Source organism: Leptopilina heterotoma, unplaced genomic scaffold, assembly GCF_015476425.1.
Source record: "Leptopilina heterotoma isolate Lh14 unplaced genomic scaffold, ASM1547642v1 Lhet_36, whole genome shotgun sequence".
Lineage (NCBI taxonomy): Eukaryota > Metazoa > Arthropoda > Insecta > Hymenoptera > Figitidae > Leptopilina > Leptopilina heterotoma.
The window spans coordinates 2,239,967-2,260,081 of NW_025111040.1; the positions used below are offsets into that span (position 1 = coordinate 2,239,967).

Consider the following 20,115-nt stretch of genomic DNA (forward strand, 5'->3'; position numbering starts at 1 on the left):
TATTTTTTTAAAGAATTTTATCAAAATTGTTGAAAATAATAAAATTTGTATTAAAATAATTGTATTCTCTTGAGAAATTTTATTAAAATTGTTTTGAAAATAATTGAATTCTTTCAAGAAATTTAATTAAATTGTTTTGAAAATGATTAAATTCTTTAGGGAAATTTTAATAAAATTCAAGTGATAATAATTGATTTCTTTCGAGAAATGTTATTAAAATGTAGATATAATTAAAGTTTTAGTAAATAATATAGAATAATAATAATTAATTAGTTAACAAATCAGTTTCTTTTTAATTTTGTTTGAGAAATTCTTCAAAAATTAAAGTTGATATTTGGAAATAAAAATTTTTGTAACATTTGCTGCTTTGAAAATAATATTTGATCAACGAAAATCAAATTCAAATTCAAAAATGGAGCGACTTTTTAGCGAAATCAAAATTTTGCGCAATTTCGTTACAATTGTTACTATTATGACGTATACAAATTCTCTTCGTAGCAAAAGTGCGATTACATGAATGATTTTTTTTGGTAATAAAAATTTGATGAATATTTTGTTATTTGTTTTTTTTTGCGCAATAGTAATACTTTCGGTGCAAATATTATACAATATTATGTTGAAAGAACAGAAAAAATATGAAAAGATTTTTTTCAATTTTTTTTCCTCAGCCTTTTTTTACAATTTTGTCATTTTTTTTTCTAAGATTTTTATCAGACAATTTTGTTCTAATTTTGCTCTCATTCAGTTTATACAATTCGTTTCTTACATTTAATCTTCCTCTTAATTTTTTCAAATTTGTTTTCCAAATTTTCACATTTTTATAAAGTTTTCTAATTTTCTTCTTTATTGATTTTGCAATTGAAAAATTGATGGAATTTTTAGAATTTGCAAATTCGGTTTTCTTAGCACACAACTTGTCGATAATTATATCTATATATCCAAATTGTTCTAACTACGATTTTTTTAGCAAAATAATAAATTTGTTTTTCGTAAATAGAAATAGGTGACAACGATGCACTTATTTTATAAGTGGAAATATAGAAAACTGGACAGACTAGCGATCACCAGAAATTATCCAAGCGAGATTCACTTTTTTTGTTTCCGCAAAAAAAAATAATAATTGAAACGAAAAATAATTAAACTTGCGAAATGTCTCTTTGTTCCCTTTTTTTAGAAAGTAAATTTCACCAGGACAATTGGAGATTTTTTTTTGTAACAACGGTTATATTTAAATTTTCGTTATATAAAACGAGCCTACTTATTATATTTTTATTTTTACAATAGGGCAACATCGACTCGATTTGTAAAGGTTTCTAAATTTTTTTTTTCATTCATTTTTACGCATCCATACGATAAATTAAAAAAAAATTCTTTTTTTTACAAAGAAAAAAAGCCACAGACTTATTATTGAGAAAAAAGCGTGAGATTCTATTAATAATTAACATTATTATTTATTATAAATATTATAATAAAAATTATATTATTATTATTTTTGGAAAAATTTCTATGGCACATTAGAAAAATTTTTCTTTTTCTTTTCTAAATTAATTTCAAAGTTTATAAGAAGCCATTTTCGATTACACGGTATCACAATTGGTGTCGAATGTTGCTCAAGTCTTTGCATAATAGAAAATGCGTACGCAACGATGCAAAAAAAAATTGTTCAATTTGCATTGACAATTTATTCTTTATCTTAAATATTTAATGATTGTGATGTAATGAATGAACCATCGTAAATTAATGGTCAACGATTTATAACGATTTGCAATTATTTTATATATAGATTATTTTCTTTTTGTTTACTTTAAATATTATTTAAAGAAGGTGCAGTTTCATTTTAAATGTGATTATCATAGAAATTTTAACAGTGAAATATCGACAAATAGAATGATATTGAGAAAACTTAACTGGGGAATTATATTGTATTTTAAATATATGTAATAATTGTATAATTACAATAAATTGTAATTAATTGGTAATAATTATGTTACTATAATTTGTTACTTTGATTAATAATAATGACAACAATAAATTTTTCAATAATTTTTCAATTACGTGTCAAAATTCTTGTCATTATTATTAAAATTTCTAATTAATTTATTGTAGTCAAGAATATCATGAAAAAGCGAGTTGATTTCAAAAACTACAGCACCTTTTTAATTCTCAATTGCTTTTTTTAATATTTTTATTAATAAAAAAATTGGCAATCTCGATATTGACGATTAAAATATCGTCGAGCAAATAGATTTTTTTTTAATGATTTTAAAAAGTATGAAAACATGTAAAAAAAATGCTCGATTATATTATACTATTGATGAAGATTTTTTGTTTCGAAATATTAATTTTTATGCACGAAAAATTTAGAGAATTTCGAGTACTATTATTATTTAATGTGAGAATAGAAATTGTTTTTTGTTATCGACGTGGGCAAGATGGTCATCTCGAAAGATCGGAACCAGTCTCTGAGCCTTGCGAAGTTAATTGGACGTATGTTGGTGTATATGATAATAAAAGATGAGCCGCGTCTTCTCTGCCGAGAGCGCGAAGCTCACGAACTAGAGTTCCCACTGTACAATCCGCTCCCGCCGAGCCAAGAAGTCTGCAATTTTTTTTTTATTCAGAAAACATGAAAAAGATTCTCTTTTCATAAAATTTTTCTTTAAATCAATTAGTTTCAATAATTTTTGATAAAGTTCTTTTGAGAATTTTCAAATTCAATTTGATTACAATTCAATTTTACGAAATTTCAATTATTCGAAAATTCTTCAATTAAATGTACATTGGAAAATAAAAACCTGAAATTTTAAAAAATTTCGATTTAGCTTTTTGAAAAAAATTGGTTCCACAAAACTTTTAATTAAAAATATGAAAAATTTCGATTTTCAAAGATTTTAATTTGAAACCTTGACAAAATTCAATTATTTCTATTATATTATTTCTAAAAATTGCAATTAGTAACTTCTCCAAAATTCAATTATTTTCTAAAACTTTAACTGAAATTAATTTTTAAATCAATTTTTATTAGACGATTCTATGAGAATTCAATTATTTAAAAACAAATATTATAAATAATTAATTGAATAATTGTTAAAATTGAAATCTTATATATAATTTTATCAACAAATTTTTAAATAATTGAATTCATTCGGCGAATTTTAAAAAATTTTTTAAGAATTATTACATTTTTCGAGAAATTTGATTAAAATTGTATTAAAAATAATTGAATTTTTGCAATGAGTTAATTTATTATTTATGAAAATTATTAAATTATTGCGAAGAATTTTATAAAAAAAGTTTCAAACCATTGATTTTTTTCAAAAAAAATTATGCAAATTCTATTTTTAATAATTGAATACCTGTGAAGTTTTCATTATAAAACTGAATTTTTTCGAGGAATTTTTGAAAATACATAATTGGAATTTTGCCATGAATTTTATTAAACTTTTTGAAAACAATTGAGTTTTATTACTTTTGATATAATAATTAAATACTTGTGATAAATATTGTTATTTATGAAAATAATTGACTTCCTCCGAAAGATTTGATTATTTATGAAATTAATTAATCCCTGAAAGGAATTTTAAAATTTATGCAAATTTTATTTTAAATAATTGAATTCATGGTGGAATTTTTATTTTTTTGGAAAATAATTTTATGTTCGTGTAGAATTTTATCAAAAATTTTGTTAAATAATAATTGAATTCTTTTGGAAAATTTTATTATAATAGAATATTGAAAATCATTGAATTAAGAAAAATTTTTGAAAATAATAAATAATTGAAATTTTGACTTGAATTTTATTACTTTAGAAAATAATTGAATTCTTGTAATGAATACTATTATTGATGAAAATAATTGAATTTTGGAATGAATTTTATTAAAATTGCTAAATATAAATGACTTTTGTCGAAGAATTTTGCTATTCATTTATAAAAATAATTGAAATGTTGACGACAATTTTTTTTAGATTTTTTGAAAATAATTGAATTTCTGCAAAGAATTTTATTAAATTTGAAAATAATTGAATTCTTCTGATGAATATTGTTATTTATTAAAATAATTGAATTTTATTAAAATTCCAGAATATAATTGAATTTCGATGAAGAATTTTGCTTGTATTTATAAGGATAATTGAAATGTTGACGAGAATTTTTTTAAAAAATTTTTTTAAATAATTGATTTTCTAGAAAGAATTTTTATAAATTGTAAAAATTTAATATTTTTCCAGTACTTTTGATAAAATTCCCTGATTTTTCTCTGATTTCGCTAACAACCTGTGGCAACCCTGATTAATAAACTAAAAGATATTTATAAAAGGCGAAAATTGAATTATTATCGCAAAGGATCGAAAAATAAATTTGGAATTAAATAGTAATAGAAAATACCTGAGAGTTGGACTATTGATTGTACTGTCAAATTGTGCAACACGATCTCCTAATCCAAGTCTAACGGCTAGTAGACACCAGTCTCGCCCCTGCGGATCCGGCGGATCAAGTAATTGAGCCAAACGTCTTTGAACTCCTGGTTTAATACTCTTCACTATTTGTTTCGGTCCCGGAATGCAATTGTCCGATAAAACTAATCCACAGCCAATAATATCCCAGATATTCTCCTTTTTTCCATTAAATGGATTTTTCAAGCAAACCTCCTCGAAACTTCGCTCCATTAATGACGATAAAATTAAAGCCGGTTCCCAAGAATGTATAACCTTTTTAAAAAATATTTAAAAAATGTATTCTCTGTAAATTAATTTTTCTTTTTAATTAAAAATTAGTTAATTATGAAAAAATGAAATTACCTCATCGTAATCTCGTAATTGACTAGGACTTAGCCAGTGCCTCTCAAGAATCATTCCGGATGCAACTGTTTCGAGTGACAATTCAATGGCATCAATTATTATATTAATAAGAGAGAAACATTGAGCTCCTGAACCTCTTGGTCCTCTCACTCGAACCTCGATATATCCCTGATCCTCTTCCTCCAAAGTAATCATACTCTCGCACGGTCCAATGCAAAATTTCGAACCACGCCACCATTGATATAAATCCGATTCATTTTGATCCAATGACTGCGCTATTTTTCTCAATTGAACCTAAAATCAAATTTTGTATTGAATAATTTTTTATTATCTTTTCGAAAATTAAGAAAATTGTATGAATTTTAATTTTCGATTTACTTGTAAATGGGGAAAAATTGGTGAGAGATGATAGAGTCGAGCTTCGCCTGGGCAAAGACGAAGTCCAGCGTGTGGAAGTAGTGATGAACCAGTTTTCCAAGGTTCCCATAAACCCGGCAATCTCTCAATTAGATTCAAGCATGGAAGTTCGTATTCCAGTTCATCATCCTCTACTTCACACTGTGATGAATAAAAATTTAATTTTTAGTTCTTAGAAAAGACATTTGTTTTTAGTGTCTTCAAAATGATTGTTTAATATAAAATCAAAATATTTATGAAAGAAAATATATTAATAGTAAGATATTAAAATTAAACGAAAAATAATAATTTTTGTCAAAATTTTTCAAAATAATTGAATTTCTACGTACAATGTTATAATTAACAATTTTTTAAAAATAATTTCGATTATTTTTGTAAATAATAAAATTCGTTGCAATAATTAAATTATTTTAATACAATTTTAATAAAATTTCTCGAGAGAATACCATTTTTTTAAGAATACAGATTAAATTCAATTATTTTCGAGAATTTTAATATAAATTCCATTATTTTCAACAATTTTGATACAATTCTTTGAAAAAACTAATTATTTTTAAACGTCTCAATCAAATTTTTCTAATAAATTAAATTATTTTCAAAATTTTTAATGTCAAATTCTTTTAGAAAATTTAATTATTTTCAAAAACTCTGGTAAAAATCTTTAAAGGAATTTTCAAAAATAATAAAATTCTTCAAAGGAATTAATTATTTCTATAAATTTTAGAAATCTTTGGAGGAATTCAATTATTTTGTAATGAAATGAATACAATTATTTTTAAAAATATTAATTCGATTATTTTGAAGAATTTAAATAAATATTCAATTATTTTCAACAATTTTGATAAAATTCTTTTCAAAAAATAAATATTTTTAAAGGTTTGAATAGAATTTTTCCATGTATTCAATTATTTTCAAGATTTTTAATAAAATTCAATCAAAAAAATTAAATTATTTTCAAAAATTCCTCGAAATAATTTAATTATTTTTATAAATTGTAAACTTCTTCGCAAGAATTCAATTATTTTTATTGTAATACAATTATTCTTCTCAGGAATTCAATTATTTTCAATATAATATTAATAAAATTGCTGGGAAAAAATTCAATTATATTCAAGTTAATTTTAATTAAATTTCTCCAACGGATTTCATTATTTTTAAAAATTGTAATGAAATTTTTCTAAAAAATTTAATTATTCTCAAATTTTTTTGATAAATACTTTGCAAGAATTCCATGATTTTAAGAGTACATTAATTTTAAAATTGAGTACATTTAAAAAGAAAAATTATTAAAAAACTGAAGAAACAAAGAAGTAAACAAAAACTACTATCAAATTGCGAACAAATTACAAGAATACAATTTTTATTAATATAAAAGAAGATATAAAATAGAAGTTTAATAAACTAGTGAATAATTGCATTTTTTAAATGTTGAATCTAAAATTATTCCAAAATTGAAATTAATATTTAAAAATAAACAAATTTTTAATTTTCATAATAATAATAATAAATTAAATACCGCATTTCGCGCGTGACATTTGATAGTAATAATAATAAAAAGTAATAAAATAAAAAATTTAAATGTTCAAGACTATAATAATAAAAATAGAAAATGTACTCACGGAAATGCAAAGATTAATGGCCTGCAATATGCTGAGAGCTTGATTAGCGGGACAAGGACATCTGGCCTGGAAATCTTCAATCGCATAAACTCCCGTCGTTCGTCCACCGAGTCGACCACGTTGATCCGGATTCAATTGCCATCCAATTACATCGCGCCAAAGCCACTCGGGATTAAGAATAAGTAAATCGTCAGGAAGTAGAGAACATTCACCTAAAGCCTGAAAAATAAAAAAATCATTTTATTTAATTCACATATTTTATATTTAATTGAAATTAATTTAATTATACTTTTACCTATAATCACAAAAAATTAATGCAAATAGATTTTAAGAAACATTTTCTTTTCCTTCACGTAACATTATTCAAATATTTAATATTTTTGTAATTTAATTTAGTATTTAATTAAGTTATTATTTTTAATTTCATTTCAAACTAAAAATAATAATTTATTATTATTTTTAGTTTCATTTCGATTTAATGTAATTTAAATTAAGTATTTTAATTGATTTAATTTAATTTTAATATTTTTTTCCCCTGTTATTTTTGTTTTTAGTTACTAATTTTGGCAAGAGATGTTAGCAAAATAATTACTTGTAATTGTTGCGCCAAATGTTTGCAATGTTCCAATGAAACGAGAGGATTAACTTTACGAACTTCATTTAAAAATTCAATTAAATTAAGCATTATCGGCGGTTCCTCGAGAGATTGTAAATGTGTTCTCCACGCCTCGGCAAGACCTGTCCACACCATTGCACCCTAAAATCGCAAAAAAAGAAAAATTATCAAAAACACAAGAAATTTGTAACAATTTTATCAAAAATGAACGCATTATTATTATTCTCTTTTTTTAATTATTAAATTTTTCAAGATCCACTTCGTCTCCGCATTTGAATTATTTTATTTTAATTTTTATTTATTTTAATTTTATTTTAATATTTTTTTCTATTTTTAATATCAATTTTTTTTTCTTGTAAATATTCATCAACGTGGACGAAGTAAGGAAAAATTAATTTTTTTTTTCATTTAAGTGCAATTAAAAAAGTGTATTGGGAAAATATGTTAGAATAGAAAAAAACATCTACTATATTATTATAATATATATAGAGAAATATTCACAACACCGATATTACACTTTTTAAAAACGAAAGAAATGATAAATGGATCGACCTGTTTGTCAAGATTCGTCAGAGGCACGTACTTGGCCGCTGCGCGCAGTGTGTCATGATGAAGAAAACTTTCTGCAACGTCCGGTCCATCCTATATCATGCGTTGCATGCATTAAAGCTGTTGTCAGTAAACAAGTAAAGTTCTTTTTTTTGCGACCAACCAATTAAGAACCAAAAAATTTTATTAAAAAGTAAAGAAATTTTTTTTTCTTTTATTAAAAAGGTGCTCTCCACCAAGTGTTGGCTGACGAGTTTAATAAAATTCCATTAATTCCAATTATCTTTTTTAATATATTACATTAGAAGATAATAATTAAATAATTTATTATTCAAAAATTGTATTAAATTAAATTTAGATTTTCCAAAAAATTGATCTTTAAAGCCCACAAAAAATAACCATGCGTCGGGATAAACGACACAGGATATATACTTAGTTTTGAAGAAAACATGCCATTTTTTTTATTTGCTTATAGAGAAAAGGCATTGACAATAAATCAGGGTTGCCATTAAAATTTGATTTTGTTTTTCCTTGAATTTTCCCTTATTAATAGACAGAATTCTGATTTTTTTCCCTGACCCCAAAGAATATTCTGATTTACTCTACAAATGATTTGATACACAAAAAAAATATTTGTAATACTTTTATTTAATATCTTTAATTATAGTAAAATTAATTAAATCATTATTAATATTTTGATAGATTAAAATAATTTTTAAATATATTAATTCAACAGATTAATATAATTATATAATATTTAGATAGAATTATTATTATTTTCTTGTAAAAATTAAAATTTTCAAACCCTTTGAAATTTGATAATTTATAAAAATTGCTACTTTTTAAAAATTATTTTCAAGTTTTCAATTCAATTATTTTCTAGAATGTTTAACTAAAATTCTTCGTATGAATTTTTTATTTTCAATACAATTTTGATAAAAAAATTCACAAAAGGATTCAATTGTTTTTAAAATTTTTATAAATATAAATAGTAAAATTCGTCTCAGGAATTCAATTATTTTCAATACAATTCTAATAAAATTTCTCGAAATTATTCAATTATTTTTAAACATCCTAATAAAATTTTTGAAAAAATTGAATTATTTACATAAATAATAAATTTCTTTGCATAAATTATTATCCTTCATTATTTTCATTACACTTACTATAAAATTTCTCGAAAGAATTCAGTTATTTTCAAAAATTGTAATCAAATTCTCTGAAGAATTGAATTTTTACAAAAAAATTTAATAAAATTCAAATTTTTTAATTTCAATTATTATCAAAATTAATTATTTAAAAACCTTTAAAGAATTTCTTCATAAAATTTAATTACATACTTTCAAAATTTTCAATAAAAATCATTTAAGAATAATCCATTAGTTTCAAAATATTCAAATAACAAATTAATTATTTTCAAACATTTGAATAAAATTCTAAAAAATTCAATTAATTTAAAAAAAAATTTATAAAATTCTTCACAGGAATTCAATTGAATTCTATAAAAAAATTTGATTTAAATTTCATTGAAAATAATTGAATTTCTCTGAAGAATTTTATTATTTAGGAAAGCTAATGAATTCTTGCAAAAAATTTTCGACGAACTTAATTAAAATTATATTGAGAATAATAAATTAAATTCTTATATTTAAATAATTTTATTAAAATGTTTAAAAATAATTGTATTTCAAAAAAGAATTTTATTACTTGTAAAAATAATCAAATTTGTACTCAGAATTTTACTAAAATGTTTGAAAATAATGGAATTCTTGCGAAGAATTTTATTAAAATTGTTGAAAATAATTGAATAGTTTCGAAGAATGTCAATTAAATTTTCGAAAAGAATTAAATTCTTTCAAGAAATATAATTAAAAATTTTCTGTAAAATTAAATTATTGTCAGGAAAAGAGAAAAACTTTAGATTTTTCTATTTCAAGTCGTAGTACTTTCGAAGATTATAAAACAAACAAACAAAGAATTCAAGAAGAATTAAATCTTTTTAATATTTTCAAAGGCAGCAAAATCCAGAATTTTCTTATCGATTCTAGAAATTTAATATTTTTCCAGTACTTCTTATTAGAATCTTTGACTTTTCCCTGATTTGCCTGACCAATTTTACTCTCCCTAACTTTCCCCTAAATTCCTTGATTTTCCTGAACTTTGACAACCCTGTAAATTTTAGATTTGTACAGAGAAATTTTTTCAAAATGGAAATTCACTATTTTTTATTTGAAAATTACGCAAAATCGTTCTAATTTTTACAATAATAAATGATTAGCGTATTCTCATCCAAAAATTAGTGAATCATCCAAAATAGAAATCAAAAAGAAAAATACAATAATTTATATCCCAAATATTGTCAAAAATTAAAAGAAAACATTGTGCTGATTTAAAAATACTGCGTGATTTGATTTACTTGAAAATTTTTTAAATCTTGAATATAGAACGGAAATCAAAGCATGCTATGATACCGTGCATCTGCCAACATACCTTTGGGTGGATTCACAATAGGTCAAAAAGAAAAAAAAAGAAAAAAAAAAGATGTGGAAAATAGAGAATATACAAAAATATAATGGCACAAAAGGGTTACAGCAAAAAATAAAAATATTCGATACCAAAATTAAGGATTAAAGTGCTGTAATTAATTTTTGTTTTATCATTTTTGAGATTAAAAAAATTCTTTTAATTTTTCATTATTCTTTTTTTTTTTAATTTATAGTATATATGTGACTATATTTACCAAAAAGAATGTCAGCTCGTTTCGTAATGATCTCACCTCAAAAAATTCCGTTCTCGCATTATTTAAATAAGTGCGAAGAATTTTTAAGCCAGGACTCGATGGATTTGTTGCGTCTAAGGCAACCATTAATGGTTCATCACCTAAAATTGGCGTGAATTCTTTTAAGCAAGGCAACAATGGTCCTAGTAGATTGACACCATTTGAATTTGATGTTAATGCCTCCGGCGCATAAGTTCCCACTAAAATAACTTTCACTTCGCCGCATTTTCCTGCAAAACCTTTATAAAAAACAAAAATAGTTTGTAATTTTATTTCTCGCTGAAAAGAATTAGATCAGAAGAAAATAATTTAATATAAATATAATTTTAATTTATTTTACCGATATTTTTCGGTGGTATACGATCCATGATGAAACGAAGCCAAAATCTTGCTTGTTGTACTTGAACGGTCAATGGCTCACGGAGACTTATTGTTATGAGATGCAACGCTGGCTGATTAAATGTCAAAACTTGATGATAAGACACGAGAAATTCTTCACGTCCACAAAGTTCCCAGAAAATGCAATCGCCACCTAAAATTCAATTTTTCGTTCACATCAATTCGTTGGAAAATTAAATTAATTAATTTTATTGTATTCATTTAGTAAAATAAAAGAATGCAAATTAAAATTATACTATTTTTCTCACCGATATTTCCCTTGCTACATTCGACACCTAAAGTGCTTTCGTACTCATTGTCGCTATGCTCGAAACTCAAGGAACCATGTTTACTCGTCACATCCAATTCAATACTTGGATCTCTCTAATTTACGAAAATTAATCATTTTAATATTTTCACAAAAAAATATTTTCAAATATCAACTTTAGTTTTTGAATAATTTCAGATTTACAAATTTTAAAAATTCACTTTTTAACTAATTAACATTATTTATTATTTTTCTAAAAGTTTAATAAAATTCGAAACAATTTAATTATATTCTAATTCCTTACAGGAATTCAATTATTTTCAAAAATTTTATTTGAAAACTTCTGAATAAGAATTTGATTATTTTTTATAAATTTAGTCATTTTCAAACCAGTTTTAAGAAAATTTCTCGAAATTATTCCACTGTTTTTATAAATAATAAAATTCTTCACGAAAATTAAATTATTTTGAAAATTATTGATTAAATTCTTCATAAGAATTAAAATATTTTCAATACAATTTTTAAATAAATTCCTTAAAAAAATCAATTATTTTTGAAAATTTTGATGAAATTCTTCATAAGAATTCAGTTAGTTTCATAATATTCATAAAATTCTTCGCAGGAATTTAATTATTTTCAATACAATTAAAAATCTTGGCAGAAATTCAATTATTATGAACAATTAAGATAAAATTTTTTATGAGAATTGAAATATTTTAAATTTTAATTAAATACCTAGAAAAATTTCAATTATTTTCGAAAATTTTAATAAAATTCTTCGCAGAAATTCAATTATTTTCAACAATTTTGATAAAACTCTTCATCAAAATTGATATATATTTTTAATTTTAATTGTATTTCTCAAAAAATTCAATTATTTTCGAAAATTTTAATAAAAATCTTTGCCAGGAATTTAATTATTTTAAAGAATTTTAATAAAACTCATCGCAAATTTTTTATTATTTTGGATAATTTCAATTAAATTTTTTACAAGAAAAAAACTATTTAAATACTTTGTAAAAATTTTTAGTCTTTTCCTAAATAATAAAATTCTTGAATTTCTTTACAAAAGACTTTTTATTAAATTCTTTGCAAGAATTAAATGAAAATTTTTGAACTTTTTCAAAGAATTTTAAAAAATTGAATTATTTCAATTTTTCTGCAGAACATTTTTATTACTTATGAAAATAATTGAAAATTTAATAAAAAATGTATTGAAAATAATTGACTTCTTTCGACAAATTTTATTAATATTGTACTAAAAATAATTGCATTGTTTCATGAAATTTAATTGTAATTTTTGAGAAGAATTTCATTATTCAAGAAAATAATTAAATTCTTGTGAAGAATTTTATTATTTAAAAAAAATAATTTAATTCTTGTGAAGAATTGTATGAAAATTTTTGAAATTAATTAGATTGTTTCGATGAATTTTATTTTAGATTTTTGTGAATAATTAATCTTAAATTTTGAGTCTAAAATTATTATTGAAAAATTAAAGTCGATTACTGAAAATAAGAAATTTTAAAATAGGAATAATTTAGATAAAAAAATATATCTTACTTTACAATTATAATTTTGACTCTTCGATCTGCGGAAAAATCCAAAACTAAAGATTCCCGATCTCAAAGAATTGATTAACGATGTTTTGCCGGATGCGCAATGACCTAAAAGCCTAATGTGAAGACGATCTATTGGCCTATGTGTGGGTTTCAATTGCTTTATGTACATCTCGCGTTGAGCTAGCTGAAAATTGAGGGAAACTTTTTATTTTTTTCTTATTTTCAAAATATTGGTTTTCTTAATTTATACGATTTTAAATTGGATATAATTTTATCTCGGAAAAAATTCATCTTAATTGTGTAAAAATATGCGCATTTTAATTAATTTAAAATAAAGAAATTTAAAAAAATGGAGTTCTTTATTAGATTCTTTATTTTTGTAAAATTAAAAATTTTTATTTTTGTAATTTAAATTAATTAATTTTAATCAATAGACAAGTATTTAGAAACATTTATAAACAATTTTATACTAGTTTATATTTAGTTGTCTTTTAAGGGATAAATTAATAAAATTAAGAGATAATAGACGAAAGTTTCGACAATAGAAAAAAATCGTTAATTTGAAAAAAATACTCACGTTTCTTAATTTATCTAATAAATTCGCAATCTCTGTGTGGCCATGTTTAATAGCAGTTATGTCCGCTCGAATACCGTGATTTGTTTTATTAACATCGCAACCAGCAATGCAGAGCAGTCTTACAAGGTCGATGTAACCATTTCTAGCAGCTATATGCAATGGAGTCAGTCCTTGTTTGTTGGCCACGTCTAATTCTATTCCGCTATCGATAAGAAGTGCAGTCATTCCCTCGTCACCACATTCACAAGCAATATGTAGAAGTGTGTCTTCTTTCTAAAAACAAAAATTATTAATTAGCAATTTCAAATTTTTTTCTAACACTATAAATATTATAATTATAAACATAATAATCACTTAAAAAATATTTAACTCTTTTATTTCTAAAATTAAAATATCAATTCTTGTTTATTTGTCCCTTTTTTTTAAAAGCGAAAAATAAAAGAATAGAATTTTTATTTTAGAAATATTTAAATCTTTTTTATTTAAAATTACTAAATTGGTAAATTTCGGGCAAAAATGTCTCATTACCGAGTCTTTAACATCTAACGGAGCGCCTTGCTGAAGAAGTTGTGAAACTGCCTCGACACATCCTCTCTTCACAGTACTGATCATTGCTCCACTGAGACCTTGAGAAGCTTTCGTTTCCTGTATAAATATTTCATTACAAAAAAATCCAAAAAAAACACAAAAAAATACACCAAGACTCACTATTAAATAAAAAATACTCAAAAGAGAAACATTCCTCAAAAAGAAGAGAGAAAAAGCGTGCTTCTTAAAACAAAAACCAGAAAGAAAATAACTGTAGAGAAAAGAGTAAAAAATCTGCCGCGACGCTAATACCAATCGGTAATAATGAAAAAACTTTAAATTATTGAATTGATTTTTTCATTTATTATCTAAATCCATCGATAATAATGTCAAAGTACCGCACAAAAGCTTCTATTCACAGCAATCGAACGGAATGTACATTGTACAACTGGCATTAACGTCAAACAGTTGCGAGGAAAAAAAAATCCTTATAGTTCAAAAATATAAATAAAAATTAAAATACAATCAACGTAAAATTCTTAAAAAAATATATAAATATATATCTAAAGTGCAAACGAGGATCTTTGAATTCGGGAACACACCGTGAGAATCCAAGGATGCGTCAAACACAATTCTGCACTCCCTCGTTCTCTGAAATAATTAAATTACATGAAATGAAAATTTTAAAAAAGAATTAAATAATTTATTGTATATAAATAAATAAACAAATAAATAACAAAAACAATTTTTTCGATCGCACTAATTTAATTTTTTTATTTTAATAAAATTTCCCTAAAGAATTAAAATATTTTCAAAATTTTTTATGAAATTTTTTAAAAGAATTCAACTATTTTAAAAACAATTTAATTAAATTTCTTGAAAGAATTCAATTATTTTTTTCAAAACAATTTTAATAAAATTCGATGCAAAAATCGATTATTTTCATAAACAATTCTTCCTCGCAAGAATTCAATTATTTTCGTAAACAATAAAATTCTTCGCAGGATTTCAATTATTTCCCATTTAATTTAAATAATTTTTTTTTTTGAATTTCAATAAAACTTCACGAAAAAATTCAATTATTTCCATAAATAATAAAATTCTTCGCAGGAATTCAATTATTTTGAATAGAATTTCAATAAAGTTCTTTGCAGAAATTTAATTATTCTCATGAATAATAAAATTTACATATTAATCCAAAATTATGGAAAATAAATTAATTAATGTCCCTGTAATAAAAATAATTTTAATAATAAGCTTGATATTTATTCAGAAATAATTAAAGTGATAGTTGCTAAGCAACTGTTTCTTGGTAACCGATGTTATAAATTAATTGCTTACCAAATTTTAGTATTGATTGGTTGCTGAGTAACAGTTGCTTAGCAACTGTTGTTAAAAAATTTGTTAAATAATTAATTATTATTAATATTATTATATTTAATATTATTATTAATTATTATTTATTTGCTAAGCAGCTGCTTCTTAAAAACAATTATTACTTAGCAACAAATCATTTAATTTGTACAAATCCGCTTTAATTTTATTATTTTTTAATTAAATCCCAACGATAATTTTAAATAATTTTAATTATCATTTTAAATAAGAATATTCTCTACTTGTTTTACCGAATAATTGTTTTCTATATGTTTTCCCGAATAACTTGCTTTCTATATCCTCTCACGAATAATTTTTCATTTTCACCTGAAAATAATTTTTGCTTATTTCTTACGAATACCAATTTACAACAAGCAAAAATATTTTAATCTTACTTGCTCCATTTTCAAATATATCATAAATTTCATTTTCAAAATTAAATTAGCAGAAAATTAGTGCGACCAAAAACATTTTTTTCCCTTTTCTTTTTTTTTTGAAAAAATAGAAATTTCACGTACTTTGGATTTTTAATTAGTAACGAACGAATAAAGTCCTTGGCAACTTCGGACACTTTGCAGAAGAAGTTCTCGTCAAATTGATAATTACACGCTGCAACATTTGAATACGTCTCCTGTTTGTCCTCGCCCAAAAAAGGTGAGGCGCCTGTGAGAAGAATATACGTTAATACACCAACAGCCCAAAGATCTGTTCCTAAACATAATGGTTCGTAATTGACAATTTCCGGTGCCACAAATTCAGGTGTTCCAAAAAGTGCCCGATGTTGCGAACCAGGTGTCAATCGAAGCGATAAACCTAAATCTGTAAAATTTTCGAAAAAAAGAAATTGCCACTAGAATTATTATTAATCAGAATAAAAATTAAATTTTCACTTTTTAAGTTTAATATTTTTTTGCATTTGTTTATACTAAATACAGGTCTCGAAGCGCAATTAATATTTTGAAAATTAACAAGATTTTTAATTTTTATTAACCGGTGTGTTAATTTTTGTAGTCAAAATTAGTTTAAATTATAAATTTTATAAACAATTACTGTTAAAATTATAAATTTTGTCAAAATTGCTGTTCAATGAATGAATAAAATATATTCATGAATAAATATTGCATTTAAGAACAAATATATTTACAAATAAATAAATAAATAACCAGAGTTGCCACAAGAGTTTAGATTTGTTTTTCCTGATTTCCAGACAAAATTTTGACTTTTTCCCTGACCCTAAAGAATAACTTCTTCAAAATTATTTTCATTATTTCAATTCAATTTTATTTTCTAAAATTTTTAAATAAAATTCTTCTTTAATAATTTTTGATTCGAATTTTCAAATTCATTTGTTTACAATTCAATTTTACGAAATTTCGATTATTCGGAAATTTTTCAGTTAAATATACATTAGAAAATAAAAACTTGAAATAATTTTTAAAAATTTCGATTAAGCTTTTTGAAAAAAATTAGTTTCATAGGATTTTTAATTAAAAGTATAAAAAAATTCAATTATTTCTAAAAATTGCAATTAATATTAGTAACTTTTCGAAAATTCAATTATTATCTAAAACTTTAACTGAAATTAATTTTTAAATCAATTTTTATTAGAAAATTCTACGAGAATTCAATTATTTAAATAATAACATAGAAAATTTATTGAATAATTGAATGTTTCTTAAAACTGAATTCTTTTACATAATTTTATCAACAAATTTATAAATAATTGAATTGAGTTTTATTATTTTTAAAAATAATTGAATTCTTGTGATAAATATTGTTATTTATAAAAATAATTTAATTTTACAATGAATTTTATTAAAATTCCTGAAAATAATTGAATTTCGGGGAAGAGTTTTGCTATTTATAAAGATAATTGAAATGTTGACGAGAATTTTTTTCAAAATGTTTGAAAATAATTGAATTTCTGGAAAGAATTTTAATATTTATTAAGAAAGTTAAAATCTTTCAAAGAATTGCGTTAAAATTTTTAAAATTGAAACTCATTTTCAACATAATTCAAATGAGAATTTTTCAAAAAAATGCTTCATTCATCGATTTATGAGTAATAACTTTATAGCAGTTCTGTAAATAAATTATTGCCAGTAAAAATATTTTTTACTGACATAATAAATAATTTTTATTATTTATTGTAAAATAAATTATTGTCAGAAATAGACATTTTTTTTAGAATTCGCGATAATTTTATAGTTTATAAGGCAAACAAAGACACAAAAATTCATAATTTTCTTATAAATTCTAAACATTTAATTTTTTCCAGCACTTTTAATAAAAATTCCTGACTTTTCTCTGATTTTCCTGAATTCCCTGATCTGTGTCAACCCTGCTAACATATAACAATAAGTGAAGAGAAAATGAGATAAAATTCATTGATTTATATATACGCGATTCGAGGCCTGTTATAAATAGTGTTTGCAATTTAAATGAAATTTACTTAATCGCTCCAAAGAATTACCTATTAATTTTATATTAGGCATGGGTGGAGGTGTAAATAGAAGAATATTCTCTGGTTTAATGTCAAGATGAGCCACTTGATGCGAGTGCAAATGACTTAACGCCATTAGCACTTGGCGAACCTTGAAAAGAGCAAATAGATGAGAATTCAACTCTTACGGCGTAATATAATTAAAATAATACGGAAGTGCATTTTTATTATACCACATGAGCTGCTTCAGATTCATTGGGTGGTGACCAATGAAATAATTCGCCTCCAGAAATCAATTCCAAAAGTAATACAACCGTTTTACCAGTGTCTATAACTTTGTGCAACGAAACTATGTTTGGATGCCTTAATCTAGCCAATAGTCCAGCTTCCCTTGCTAAAATATTTCATTCTTGTATTTTTTTTTCCTTATTATTTCTTTCTGTTCCTATTTGAAATTTAATGGAAATAAAATATTTATTTACCAATGTCAGCTGTTGCCACTCCTCGTGCAACTCTTCTCTTTCTCATTATTTTTGCCGCGTAAACGGCCCCGCTTTTTATTTCTACGCATTTTCGAACAACGGCAAATTGCCCTCTGAAAATAGAAAAGAGAAATTAATTTCCAACAAATTGATAACAATGTTTTCCTCGTAAAATACGTAATCTGATTTCTTTGTTAAAAAACTATTATCTCATTGTTTTCAAGTTCATTTTCGAAATGAGAAAGAGAAAAAAACCTTATCAAAAACAATTAAAGCGATAACTCACTTGCCAATTTCCTCAAGTAATTCATAATTCTTTTCTATGGGTTCGTGATGAACTTCCATCAACGTGTCCCACTCGGACCCTATAAAAACAGCAGAAATACAAAAATTAAAAAAGCCAATTTAAGAAAACAATTTTTAAAAATTTCCTCCTTCAAAAGCTTTAATTTTCCATTTTCAAAACAAGAAACATGAGAAAATTCTCACATTGTGTTCACAATTCACGAAAGATAAATAAATAATTAAAATACAACAGCCGTGAAATAAAATGCAATGCGTAAATTTCCTAAAATGGAAAGATGACGTTCTGAACACACAAAAGGAATGAGGTAATGCGATGTGTTTACAAACAACCTACAAACAATTTAACTTTGCCTTTCGCAATATAGTACCCGTGTAAAAAAAGAATTATTCGCGAAATGAAAAAACATTTTTTTTCCTAAAATGTACACAAAATTTTGCGAATCAATATTATTTATAGAAAAAGTAAATTGGAAAACTTCTAGAACAACGCCATTGTTTATTTTTTTTACGAAGAGATTCTTAATTAGGATTCTTAATTACCAAATAGTTATTAATTATTAACAATTAACTAATTAACTAATTATTAATACTTTAAAAAAGTGGTATTGCAAATACAGAAACTATTTTAAATTCGATCACAAAATAGGTTGTGACAAAGAAAAAGGAAAAATTCGCAAACGTCAAACATCTGTCAAGTTTAAATAATAATTGTCCTTGTTAATGAAAAATTGAAGATGAAAATTTTCAATATTTACCATCGTTGGAAGTCCCCGATGGAAAGGAGGTAGTTGGCATCATCTCCTTCTCATGCTGAACGTTTTTTTCAAGCCAGGTAAATTTTTGACGGACATTTGAGAATAACCGTTACTATTCTGGCATTTGTCGGCCTTTTACCTCGCTTTTGCCGGCCACCCCACGCACACAATCAATATACATATGCGACGCCACCTACTCTTGTTCGATCATTATATGTATGTAAAGCAGTAAAATTCAAAAAAAAGTAAAAAAACAGAGGTATTTTTTTCCCTTGTAAATTAGAATAACGTTCTTTTAAACTTATTGTAAGTCACTTTTACAATTCCATTGATAGTTTTTTTTTGACACAATTTAACAAAATAGAAACGTTAACAATCTTTCTAAATACACTCGAGGGGAAAAAAGTGGAAAAACAGGTATAAAAATCGTAAAAGGTTATGAAAAAATAAACACTATGGAACACTGTTGATGTTGACCAATAGGAATGGCGAACTTCGTCCTTGAGTATTTCGATTGGTGGAAAACTATCTCAAGGTGACATCTTTTTTTGCGGGGAAATTTAAAATTGCATAGAGAAAATGCATTTTTACACAAATTAGAATAAAAAAATTGTTACTTTAATTAAATTTTTATTTTATAATTTTACATTTTATTCAATATCAG

General features: G+C 23.7%; 1 protein-coding gene across 3 annotated transcripts; it reads right to left on the bottom strand.

The window, feature by feature from the left end:
* Window positions 1-1,435: 1,435 nt before the first annotated feature.
* LOC122505490 (death-associated protein kinase 1-like) lies at window positions 1,436-19,894 on the bottom strand. Of its 3 annotated transcripts, none has more exons than XM_043617147.1 (20): window positions 19,452-19,894; window positions 18,677-18,755; window positions 18,391-18,503; window positions 18,142-18,302; window positions 17,939-18,059; window positions 15,984-16,284; window positions 14,694-14,742; window positions 14,092-14,208; window positions 13,564-13,836; window positions 12,988-13,170; window positions 11,426-11,540; window positions 11,119-11,310; window positions 10,776-11,017; window positions 8,003-8,092; window positions 7,427-7,591; window positions 6,835-7,053; window positions 5,177-5,356; window positions 4,799-5,092; window positions 4,386-4,708; window positions 1,436-2,599 (listed from the first exon to the last, which is right to left on the bottom strand). In XM_043617147.1, exons 1-20 carry the CDS (start codon window positions 19,492-19,494, stop codon window positions 2,437-2,439), a joined length of 3,423 nt encoding a protein of 1,140 aa, XP_043473082.1. In that variant the 5' UTR covers window positions 19,495-19,894; the 3' UTR covers window positions 1,436-2,436. The 3 variants fall into 3 exon arrangements, with proteins under 3 accessions (XP_043473082.1, XP_043473081.1, XP_043473083.1); XM_043617146.1 differs by having other exon boundaries at window positions 10,740-11,017; XM_043617148.1 differs by lacking the exon at window positions 8,003-8,092.
* Window positions 19,895-20,115: the final 221 nt, after the last annotated feature.

Excerpts from the sequence above, each read along its gene's own strand:
- LOC122505490 (XM_043617146.1), bottom strand. The coding sequence starts at position 19,494 with ATGATGCCAACTACCTCCTTTCCATCGGGGACTTCCAACGATG. Across the intron at positions 14,743-15,983 it reads TTACTAATTAAAAATCCAAA|AGAACGAGGGAGTGCAGAAT; the intron begins GTACGTGAAATT and ends TAATTATTTCAG. Across the intron at positions 7,054-7,426 it reads ATTTGGCGCAACAATTACAA|GCTTTAGGTGAATGTTCTCT; the intron begins GTAATTATTTTG and ends TTTATTTTTCAG.